This window comes from Rhinoderma darwinii, chromosome 11 (assembly GCF_050947455.1).
Source record: "Rhinoderma darwinii isolate aRhiDar2 chromosome 11, aRhiDar2.hap1, whole genome shotgun sequence".
Lineage (NCBI taxonomy): Eukaryota > Metazoa > Chordata > Amphibia > Anura > Rhinodermatidae > Rhinoderma > Rhinoderma darwinii.
Window position 1 is genome coordinate 9852079 of NC_134697.1, and position 12130 is coordinate 9864208.

Here is a 12130-nt window from a genome sequence, read left to right on the forward strand (position 1 = left end):
TCGAAATCTTAATGATTTACAGATCTGCAAAGAGGAGTGGGCCAAAATTCCATCTATCATGTGTGCAAACCTCATCATCAACTACAAAAAACGTCTGACTGCTGTGCTTGCCAACCAGGGCTTTGCAACCAAGTATTAAGTCTTGTTTGCCAAAGGGATCAAATACTTATTTCTCTGTGCACAATGCAAATAAATATATATAATTTTGACAATGTGATTTTCCTTTTTTATTTTTTTTTTTTATAATCTATCCCTCACTGGTAAAATTAACCTAGCCTAAAAATTCTAGACTGTTCATGTCTTTGACAGTGGGCAAACTTACAAAATCAGCAAGGGATCAAATACTTATTTCCTTCACTGTATATCCAATAAACAAGAGAAGTAAAGGAGGCAATGAAAGGACGGTATACACACTTTATTATTATTAATTTATATTCATTCATATATTTCTCGTCAAAGTATCCACAAATATAAATAGCTTGATCTTTTACATATATTCTATTGTTTAAAGTGTAATTCCGCCTTTGACAACGCGCCTCACAGTTCAGTTTCTACATCTACATTGATTTTATAAATGTAATATTTTTATACTGATTTTGAATTATTTAGATATAATTTTCTCTACTCGCATACATAGCAGCTTTCAAAATTCTACTAATTACCCCTGGAAACGGACAGCAGTGTAGCTCCACCCCCGTGTCAGACATGTGACCTGAGCTCTGTCCATGTTCTCTGGTGGCTTTAGCCTCCAATAAAGAGGGAAACATCATGTAACTGAATCCAGGTACAAGATAATGATAACAAAGGGTTAAAATTTCATATAGTTTGTACTATTGTTCAAATGTGGAGCTTTATTGTAAGGTGAATCTCCGCGTTTTATTATGATGTCGTTTTTAGGTCCAACATTATGTTCTTGTTAATTTCTTAATACATCTTTATTGCGGTGGGAGCTATGTTTTTCTGATACAGAGCTCCAAATACTCTGCATAGTCATAGTTACATGATATAATTCTGTCTGCCTACAGCCACCACTAGAGGGAGCTCTGGAGCTTACAGTTCATACATTAAACTCAATAATAGAACTGTATGCAGTAAGCTCCCCCTAGTGGTGGCTTGAGGCAGCCAGAGTTTTAGTATTTAACTCTATGGCTTTGCAGAGGATTTGGAGCTCTGTATCAGAAGAATTGTGCTCCATCTACTATAAAGATTTCCTAGGAAATGAATTTGTTAGAATTTTGACATTCACTTTAAGGTTTCTGTATAGAAAACAGAATCTCACAGTTTCTACTTCAGCCTGTGACATATAATCCAAAATGCATTCAATGTGATACAATAGTAAAACGTGCAAAACAATACATTGTAATATGAGATAAACATTCATTAGCATAATCGAATACATTAATTTAGACTGGAGTATAATTTTTTTTATCAGTTACACAAAACGATGCAGGCAGAGAAAACCTGACAGACACCACAGCCTAAGGCCTTGTTCACACAGTGCAGATTGTGCATGCATTATTTTTTTTTAACCAGGAACGAAACCTAAACAGAAGAAACATATAAAGGAAGGTCTTCTAGATCGGCGCTACAAGATCCAATCCTGGTTTTGACTTGGGCTTTATACAGACGAACGGTAATCACGTCCGTGCAACGCGCGTGATTTGCACGCGCGTTGCACGGACCTATATTAGTCTATGGGGCCGTGCGGACATGTGTGTGATTTTTACTCAGTGTGAGTGCGCTTAAAAAAAACTCACGACATGTCCGTTCTTTCGGCGTTTTTCGCGCATCACGCACCCATTGAAGTCAATGGGTGCGTGAAAACCACGCATGCCGCACGGAAGCACTTCCGTGCGAACTGCGTGATTCGCGCAAGAGCTGTCAAACTCTGAATGTAAACAGAAAAGCACCACGTGGTTTTCAGTTTACAAACAACCAAACGGAGTGTCTTTGAGATGAGCGAGCCCGGACAACCGAACCGAACTTCACCGGGTTCGGCAGAACTCGTTTTGACCGAACCCTGCAAAAAATTTTCCGGTACGCGACATCAGGAGATAGTCACTGTCCAGGGTGCTGAAAGAGTTAAACTGTTTCAGCACCCTAGACAGTGACTTCTGATCCCAATATACATGAACGTGTAAAAAAAAAAAGAAGTTCTGACTTACCGATAACTCCCGGCTTCTTCCTCCAGTCAGACCTCCCGGGATGACAATTCAGTCCATGTGACCGCTCCAGCCAATCACAGGCCAAGCACAGGCTGCAGCGGTCACATGGACTGCCGCGTCATCCAGGGAGGTGGGGTCCGATGTCAAGAGAGGCGCGTCACCAAGGCAACGGCCGGGAGGGAAGTTCTCGGTAAGTACGAACGGCTGGACAGTGACTATTTACTGACGTTGACTAGCCTCATCTCTATGATGGCGGCTGCGCAAAACTCACGCAGCCGCGCATCATACACTGATGACACACGGAGCTGTCAAGTGGTTTTTGCGTCCGCAAAAACGCCACGCTCGTGTGAATCCAGCCTTAAATGCATGCAAAATCTGCAGCACATCTATCCTGTGTGAACAAGGCCTAAGGAGAACTACCAGAGGATCTATATTAATGATGACCCTTACCAAAATTCTTCTATCACCCTTGGAAACGCAGGTTGAATTTACAGGATTCCAGTGAAAAGAGTTTTTGCTAGTCTCCCCCTGACAACACTTCCTGGGCTTGACAATTCGGTGTTATCATAGGAAGGGTAACTGTTCAGAATACAACTTTTAAGTGTATAGCACACATAAAATAGAAGCGTTATGATTGGTTGCTAAGAAGCACAGTGGCAGTTCAGTGTTATCATAGGGACAGAGCACAGAAACAGATTAGGTTGCGGTCACACGCAGAGCACTTGCTTTGTATTTCCGCAGGGTAAACTTTACAATGTATGCCTATGGGAAATATATTCTGCAACGCATTAACTATAGTAAATATTTTTCACATTTTTCTTCCTTACACCAACTTATGGCTGCCGGACAGGCGCACCAACACTTTGTGCCGCAGAAATTGGTGCGGAGGAGTCGTAAAGTGGCTACTAGTGGTAAATGGCGCTTGTGTTACATACATTTAGCGCATTTTATGACTCCCCTTTGCCAAGCCGCTGTTTACAGACTCTGCAGAACTAGATCTAGAACGGGACAAGAACAGACGAAGACAATTTGGGGCATTGTCTGTACTTATTTTGTTGCAATTTTTCTCAAGTTTTTTTTTTTTTTTTGATGGGTCTCCTGGTAGTTCACCTATAAGTATAAAATAGTTTTTACTTTAGGTTTAAGTTCCATCTTTGTTATAATATATAATCATGTATCTAAAATAATCTTTCATAATTTACAGTAAACATTTTAGCTATTTTGTAACTATCGAAAATACTTTATTTTTATAATATTGAACTCTGTACTAAAAAAACTTTAAAAATACAGCAGCTTAGGGTATCTGCGCCATTTTTGACCTTTACACAAGGTTTAATCACCCGCTCCCGCAATTTACCACTATAATAAGAGCATTATCCAGCACAAACCGTCAGCTGCTGGGTCTGTCCCAAGGAAACTCAAGCCGTCAGCGACTCTCCAATATTGACAAGTGACGCTCCACCTTGGATTAACATTGGCCCTATAGTCCGTAAACGTAAAATTCATTTTCTTGCTATATTCACTTGTATTTCATTTAGGTTTTACCCTTAACAAGGTAGAAAAACAATATGTTTTTGCATGGAAACTGTCAACAAGTAGGCCAGCTTCTCCTGTTGACAATATTATAGTTTAATTTTCTTTCTAATTATGGTTCATGTCATGAAATTAACCCAAACACATTAACCCAGTGTGGTTTGTCTACTATAGAGGCAGGGCACGTGACTACTATGAGGCCCGTGGTATGAAGGGCCAGTAAACTGCTTTCCTTGCCATGACATAATGGCTATCTGCAGCTGCCACCAGGGGGAGCTCACTGGTTACAGATTTCTACAGCTCCCAATGAGTTCAAAACAAGCTGTATAAATCCATATGCAGTGAGCTCCCTCTAGTGGTGGCTGCAGGAAGCCAGAATTATATATCATAATTTATCAATTAAAAAAAAACTGTGCTCCATTATACAAATAGAATAAATTAATCATTACATAATTAACTTAAGTATTACTTCTGGTCTTTTTTTTTTTTAAACAAGGAAACATGTTGCATTTTTATAGATGCCAGCAGGGGGCATGTCATTGCCCAATATTGAATTGAACATTATATGATATATTAGTGATGCCGTTATGGATGTAAATGAACCCAAATTGTTGCTGATGGCTTCCATGGTGAGTCAGACGTGTGATAATTGAGGGTTTGACTGGCTTGCTCCATCCTTACCAATAAACTCTCTGGGCTCACTCAGGAGACGTCATTCATATTCATTTTAAGATGTTATCCTGTGCGGGGAATATAACAGTCAGTGTAATGACCACATTGACCGCCTTTATATTCACAGTAAGTAGCGTCAACTCTGAATCATGTGGCTCCAGCACCTAATCACCATCTTTTTCATAAATATGTATGACAAGTTGTCACAGCCCCTCCCCTTTTGCTAACATTAGTGAAAATAATGAGATTTCCTTAATTTTTTGCATATGAAATGAAGTGTATCTGGCACCAAGCAGATAGATGCCCTAATAAAAAGATTTTATCCATCAAATCCAAATTAAGGTTTCCGATTGCCTAAGGGTATGTTCACAAGGCCTATTTTCGGCCGTTTTTCGGGCCGTAAATGGCCGAAAAACATCCGAAAAACTGGAAGCAGAATGCCGACAAAACATCTGCTCAATGGGAAAACGGAGTTCTGTTCCGACGTTTTTCGCTGCGTTTTTTTTTACGCGTAAAAAAACGGCCGCTAAAAAGAAGTGCAGGACGCTTCTTGGAACGTTTTTCGAGCAGTTTTCCATAGACTCTATTGAGAAAAGCTCCAAAAACGGCCGCAAGCAACGCCGAGAAAAACGCGAGTGGCACAAAAAAACATCTTGAAAACAGCTCCGGATTTTGAGACGTTTTTGACTCAGCGTGTGAACATACCCTTAGGGGGCCTGGAGTGCTCATGTGACGTCTCTGCTATAGGGACAATTAGTGAATGTGTTATAAAATTAAAGGGTCTGTCTAGTCTCATATAACTTTTTCTCAGCCTTAGGCCGGATTTACACGAGCGTGCGCAAAAGGTACTTAACAGCTCCGTGTGTCAGCCGCGTGTGATTTTCGCGCAGCCGCCATCATGATGACACTCTGTTTGTAGCACGTGGTGCTTTTCTGTTTTCATTCATACTTTTTACTGCTGTTGCACGAATCACGCGCGTCACACGGAAGTGCTTCAGTGTGGTGCGCGTGATTTTCAAGCACCCATTGACTTCAATGGGTACTGTGATGTGCGAACAGTGCAGAAATATAGGACATGTCGTGACTTTTACGCAGCTGACCAACGCTGTGTGAAACTCACGGACAGTCCGCACGACCCCATAGACTAACATAGGTCTGTGCGAGGCGCGTGAAAATCACGTGCGTTGCACGGACGTATATCACGTTCATCTGAATAAGTCCTTATTGCCTCTATCAAATGATGTCTTGAGAGAATTTTTGCAGGTGGAAAATCTGCCTCAAAATTGCGTTTGGAATTGAGCGCCGCGGGCAAAAAACGCCGCAAAATATGCTTTCTCTGCCTCTCATTGATGTCAATGGGAGGTCAGAGGTTTTAACGCCCGAAGATAGGGCATGTCCCTTTTTCCCGCAAGATGGTTTTTCCGCTCGCGGGAAAAAAAACGCCTACGCCTCCCATTGAAATCAATGGGATTCATTTTCAGCCGTTTTTTGGCGCGATTTCCGACGCGGTTTCTGCGTTAAAAAACTCAGTATGAACTCCCCCTACTGGTTCTTAGAGTAAATCCTTAAAGCCTATGTACACGTTTTGAAAACATATTTTTTTATTTATTTTTTAATAAAAACATCTATCAGTGTGATTGGTGCAACTTTCTAATTACATTTTGTTAAAACATATTTCTACTTTTTCAGATACAGCTGCTTTGTCTCCTGTATACATAGCAGCTGTATCCTGTATCCGTCAGGTCAGCGGGACTGACGGGTTCAGTGTCAGCGGGTCCTGCTTGTCTCTGACAGTTCATAACTTAGATGTGATTGATAACAGGAGGATCTACTGACACTGAACACGTTAGTCCAGCTGACCTGACAGATACAGGATACAGCTGCTCTGTATACAGGAGACAAAGCAGCTGTATCTCAAATAGTAAAAGCAGATTTTAATAAAATGTAATTAGAAAGTTGTGCCAATCAGACTAATACACACTAATTATATATATAAAACAAAAAAAAGTTTCCAAAGAAGCACATAGCCTTTAAGATGACCTTAGAGTAAGAGATGCCCCATTTACATTATTTCATGCACGGGCCCTATGACGGCCTGATGATCCGGAATATTTCATAATCTGACATTTATAAAATCCTATTAAATCCAGGTTAAAGGAATTAATCTGTAATAGTTTTATATATATATATAATATAGTTATAAATTTTTATCCATAAACAAGTGGATGGAGAATCTTTGATCTCAAAAAGTCATACAGATGTAGTAGAACCGAGTTTGTCAAATATGATGGCTATACATGTTCTTTTTAATTTTACAGAGGACTGCTGGTCATTCCTTCCAGCTATATTACCAATTCCTGCCCTTTGTTTCTGGGGCAGGAAGAAGCTACTTCCTGTCAGCCATATTAACTCTCATGGGGCTTTTATCTCAGTCTCCTGGCCACAGGAAACCTACAACTTTATTTTTGTATTTTAGGCTCCTCCCTCTGTCGGCTCTTCCTGGCAACCAACCATTTTTCATCATTGTGAATGAGCCTAAAGTGTACGCCGGTGCAAGATGCCATAAATAGGGATGCATATAACTATATTTATAGTATTGGCTATTAAAAGGGCCGCCATCTGAAATATCTGAGCCCCATATGGGCAAATAATCAGGGCCACTGAACGCTGTATTATTTCCATTAACCTCTATCTTGTACTTTGTTGGGTACATATGGTGGGCACCCGAGAAGGTGTGTTATACTTCCCCTTGGTGATCCACTGATTTAGAAATAAAGAGGAATGATATGATCTTTATGCAGCATCTCAGGCCCATATCATATATTGAGTAGGTCTATAAGGGGAGGGGGACACTTATTTGCCTGCAATACTTAACGTCTGCCCATAGAAGTCGCTTATCTATTACAAAAAAAACAAACGAATTTCCATATTAAACAGTAGATAAATAGAAGAGTTTGGACTTGTCACCGTTATCTTTTCCTCCGGGGAGCTCTCGCTGCCTTGTGCGCTGCAGAAGCTGCTGCTATTGGACGAGGAGTAGGACGGCATTGTCTTCCTACAGAATTCCGACGTCTGATTTGCCAGAGGCCTTCATATAATAAAGGAGAAAGGGATTAGAAGGGGCCGTCACTCTCAATCAAGCTGTTGCAAAAAATATACTCTCGTTTTTTGAGAAAAAAAAATGTAAAAATTAAAAAAATATATATATATATTTTTTAAAAACAACAAAAAAAAAAAAATGTTACTCAAAGAACTACAAAAAAGTTTTTTTTTAATCGCAGCAGAAAAATTATTCTTATCAACTGCTCCCATCATTGTATCTTAGAGGAGATGATGTGCGTTTCCTTTTAGGTTGATTCGCTCCCTTGACCCACCTCTTTTCCTCGGAGACGTTATCTATTGCGATGCTGGCACTTCTGCATCCTCGTGAAAGAGCGTCACGTGACCTCTGGGGGCTCCTCAGGGAAAGCGAGAAAGTCTACGAGACAGATCATTATAGGACAGTTTTTTTTTGTATTTTTCATCTTCTAAAAAATACTTTAAAAGATGTGGGGTCCCAACTGTACTGTAGGGGGCAGTGTAACAGTTTGTATTTGTGGTCATCTATCCCTATTGGGAGGCCTGAGTGTGGCCTAGAGTCCAATATCTGTATATCGCCCAATTGTTCGGCAATCCAGTTGCTGACAAAATGCACATGCCAATAGTCTCCACTAGGTGGCAGAATCCAGATAACTTTTTGGCATATATATATATATATATACATATATATATATATATATAATGTATTCAGTAGGTGCTAAAAAGGTGGCACAGAATAGAAAAACATGGCAACTTTCTTCCAAAAACAGCACAACTTTTGTCCATGGGCATTTTGTGACTGGAGCTGAGCTGCAATACCAGGCATAACCCATAGACAAGAGTGGCGCTGTTTCTAGAAGAATGCTGCCATGTTTTTCTAATCATGTGCATCCCCTTTTAAATGGTGTCCGTTATAATTTAGAAGATGCCCTAATAAAGAGAAGTTAATGAACGTCTGAAGTTGGGGAGTCCTGTGAAGGTCCATGCTGGGGGGGCAGAGCCAACTAGAGTTGGGGCTCCTTACCCATTGGTCCTCTAACTACAGGGCAGTATTTTTGTTAAAGGACCCCATTCTATTAGCTGAACAGGCCCACCTGAATAAAAAAAAGCCATGACCAGTGAGGCTCCTTGTACTGGTGGCCCGCAGAACTTGCATTGAATTCGGTAGATATAATGGACAGCCATTGATTTTAATGGGGACCCTGTTTTGCTCTGAAGAGAAAATCAGCATTTATATTTTAATTTTCCTGGAGTGGGAGAATAGGAAACCTCATCGCTGTCAATTTAATTTAAGATAATGTTATCTAGAACGACACTATCCCTTTAAGAGAGCGGCTATATAAAGAGAACTGTACACCCTACAAATGCTATAGGACTCAATGGCAGCGCTCAGTGATGGGTTTATCATTGTCACTCACCTTGAAGTTCTCCAGGAATCCACTAGACGGATTCTCCAGTTTATCTCCAGGAATTTCCTCTAGAGAACCCAGGACAGTCTGGCTGTGTAGCAATAGCTCGTCGTACAAGGTGTCAATGAGACAGCTCCGCGTGCGCTCCTGGTGTGCGAGAAAAGACATGACATTAACAGATGTAACACGAGGCTGGTACCAGGAGAGCGGAAGGTTCACTTCTGCCCGGTGACCCCTCCATGAGCCGTCTCGTCACAATATAATGACTGTCATGCGGTAATGAGACACCTGCAACTCACCTGCAGTTTGGAGAACCTCTCGGCTCGGTAACAGCTGACCTCAGCATTAATCAGCTTGGTGAGCAGGAATTCACGAAACTGCTGGTTCTGAAACAAGGAGGAAGCAGATAATTACTTGACAAGACACTGCGTATAGATGGAAACATGCAAGTATTGTCTGGAGACATGCCATAACACCACGCGTTTCGGGGTAAATATAGACGCATTTCTTAGTGTAATAATAGGCCACATTTTTTTCTTTTAAAGGGGAAAATGAAAAACTAAAAATTACCCCAAACCTATTGCAAATCCTAAGATCAAAGGGCTACAAAAAATTGCGCCCTGTATGAAAACCATCGCTGGTACGTGTTTAACGGCCGATTCTGACGCATTTTGCATCCGTTTTTCCCTGTCTGTTTTAAAAACTGTTAAATTTAATGCCACACACTGTCCTCTGTAGATAATGCCACACAGCCCCCTTGTAGGGTGTGCCACACAGCCTCCCTGTAGGTAGTGCCACACAGCCCCTTGTAGGTAGTGCCACACCACCAGCTGTAGGTAGTGCCACACAGTCCCATTGTAAGTTGTGGCACACCCCCACCTGTAGGTAGTGCGACACAGCCCCCCTGTAGGCAGTGCCACACAGCCCCCTTGTAGGTAGTGTCACACCACCACCTGTAGGTAGTGCCACACAGCCCCATTGTAGGTAGTGCCACACAGCCCCCTTGTAGATAACACACCCCTGTAGATAGTGCCACTGTAGCTCCCTGTAGCAGCGGAATCCCTCTGGCCAGCATTCAGGAGTTGCCGCTGATGTCACTGTCCATATATGGATAGTGACGTCAGGGGCTCCAGAGGGATTTCGCTTCTACAGGGCGCTACAGTGGCACTATGTACAGGGAGGGGTATGCTATCTACAAGGGAAATGTGGCACTACCAGCAAAAAAATCTCCTCCTCCTCCTCACATGCACTTCGCACTGTGAGGAGGAAGAGGAGAGAGAGCGAGCAGCAGAAAGCACGGCCGTCACTCAGATCACATCCAAGTGATGGCCGTGTTTTACACGGCCGTGAGAACGGCCCAAAATAGGGCATGTTCCATTTTATGACGGCCTAGTTTACCGGCCCGTCAGAAAACCGGCAGTTTGAATAGCCCCATCTGGGGGTCTATTGTTTTTACTCTGAGATGGAGAATAATAACCAAAGAGACTGTCATACCTAATGGTCCATTTGTCAGCATGAAATAAACTTTAAAGGGTTTTAGGACCAAATCAAGGTCTGTGTTGAGTCCTGGGCAAAGCATGCCATCTTCAGAGAATTGAGGAATCAAAAGAAATATTGCCATACTGCTTCCCAAATAATAGTGCCATGCCAGAATGTAGTGCCAAATATCGCCATACATTACTTACATACTAGAGACATACAATGAACACAGACTAATGCCATACAGTGCAAACATAATACTACCATATAGAAACTACATAAGCATGCCATACAGTGTCCCCACAATACTGTCATTAAGAAACATCATAGTGCCATATAGTACCTAAATAATACTGCTACCATACAGTGAAAAATAGCACCAGAGCCCTCACAATAACATACAATAAACAAAGAATGTCATACAGTGCCCATGTAATACTGCCATACAGAACGATTATAATAGTGCCATGCAGTGCACAAATACTACCATACAGTGCCCACACAATAACATAGTCAACACAAAATACTGCAATACAGTGCCAGCATAATACTACTGTATAGTAACTTCATAAGAATGCCATACAGTACCCACATGCTACTTTCATAAAGAAATATAATAGTGCCATATAGTATCTAAATAATAACACTGCTATCATACAGTGAAAAATAGCACCATAAACAGCACTCCCAATAGCAAAAAAATGACAGTGTCCATGTAATAGTGATAGTTAGATTATAATAGTGCCATGTAGTGCACAAATACTACCATACAGTGCCCACACAATAAGATAGTCAACACAAAATAATGCAATACAGTGCCAGCATAATACTACCGTATAGCAACTTCTTAAGAATGCCATACAGTACCCACATAGTACTTTTATAAAGAAACATAGTAGTACCATATAGTACCGAAATAATAATACTGCTACCATACAGTGCCCATACAATAACATACAATGAAATGTCATACAGTTTCCCTATAATACTGCCATACAGTAAGATTATAATAGTGCTATGCAGTGCGCAAATACTACCATACAGTGCCCACACAATAACATACAGTGAACAAAGAATACTACCATACAGCGCCCACACAATAACATACAATGAACAAAGAATACTACCATACAGTGCCCACACAATAACATACAATGAACAAAGAATACTACCATACAGCGCCCACACAATAACATACAATGAACAAAGAATAATACCATACAGTGCCCACACAATAACATACAATGAACAAAGAGTAATACCATACAGTGCCCACACAATAACATACAGTGAACAAAGAGTAATACCATACAGTGCCCACACAATAACATACAATGAACAAAGAATACTACCATACAGTGCCCACACAATAACATACAATGAACAAAGAATACTACCATACAGTGCCCACACAATAACATACAATGAACAAAGAATAATACCATACAGTGCCCACACAATAACATACAATGAACAAAGAATACCATACAGCGCCCACACAATAACATACAGTGAACAAAGAGTAATACCATACAATGCCCACACAATAACATACAATGAAAAAAGAGTAATACCATACAGCGCCCACACAATAACATACAGTGAACAAAGAATAATACCATACAGCGCCCACACAATAACATACAATGAACAAAGAATACTACCATACAGTGCCCACACAATAACATACAATGAACAAAGAATAATACCATACAGTGCCCACACAATAACATACAATGAACAAAGAATACTACCATACTGTGCCCACACAATAACATACAGTGAACAAAGAAT

At 40.8% G+C, this 12130-nt stretch overlaps 1 protein-coding gene across 1 annotated transcript in view; it reads right to left on the bottom strand.

The window, feature by feature from the left end:
• Positions 1–1648: 1648 nt before the first annotated feature.
• LOC142664007 (rap1 GTPase-activating protein 1-like) overlaps positions 1649–12130 on the bottom strand; it is a 62273-nt gene continuing 51791 nt past the window's right edge. The window contains exons 15-19 of the mRNA XM_075842887.1: positions 9157–9243; positions 8867–9004; positions 7745–7848; positions 7338–7458; positions 1649–4438 (exon numbers count right to left, since the gene is read on the bottom strand). Coding sequence (XP_075699002.1) covers positions 4421–4438; positions 7338–7458; positions 7745–7848; positions 8867–9004; positions 9157–9243 — 468 coding nt within the window. The 3' untranslated portion in view covers positions 1649–4420. The remainder of the gene's footprint in view (positions 4439–7337; positions 7459–7744; positions 7849–8866; positions 9005–9156; positions 9244–12130) is intronic.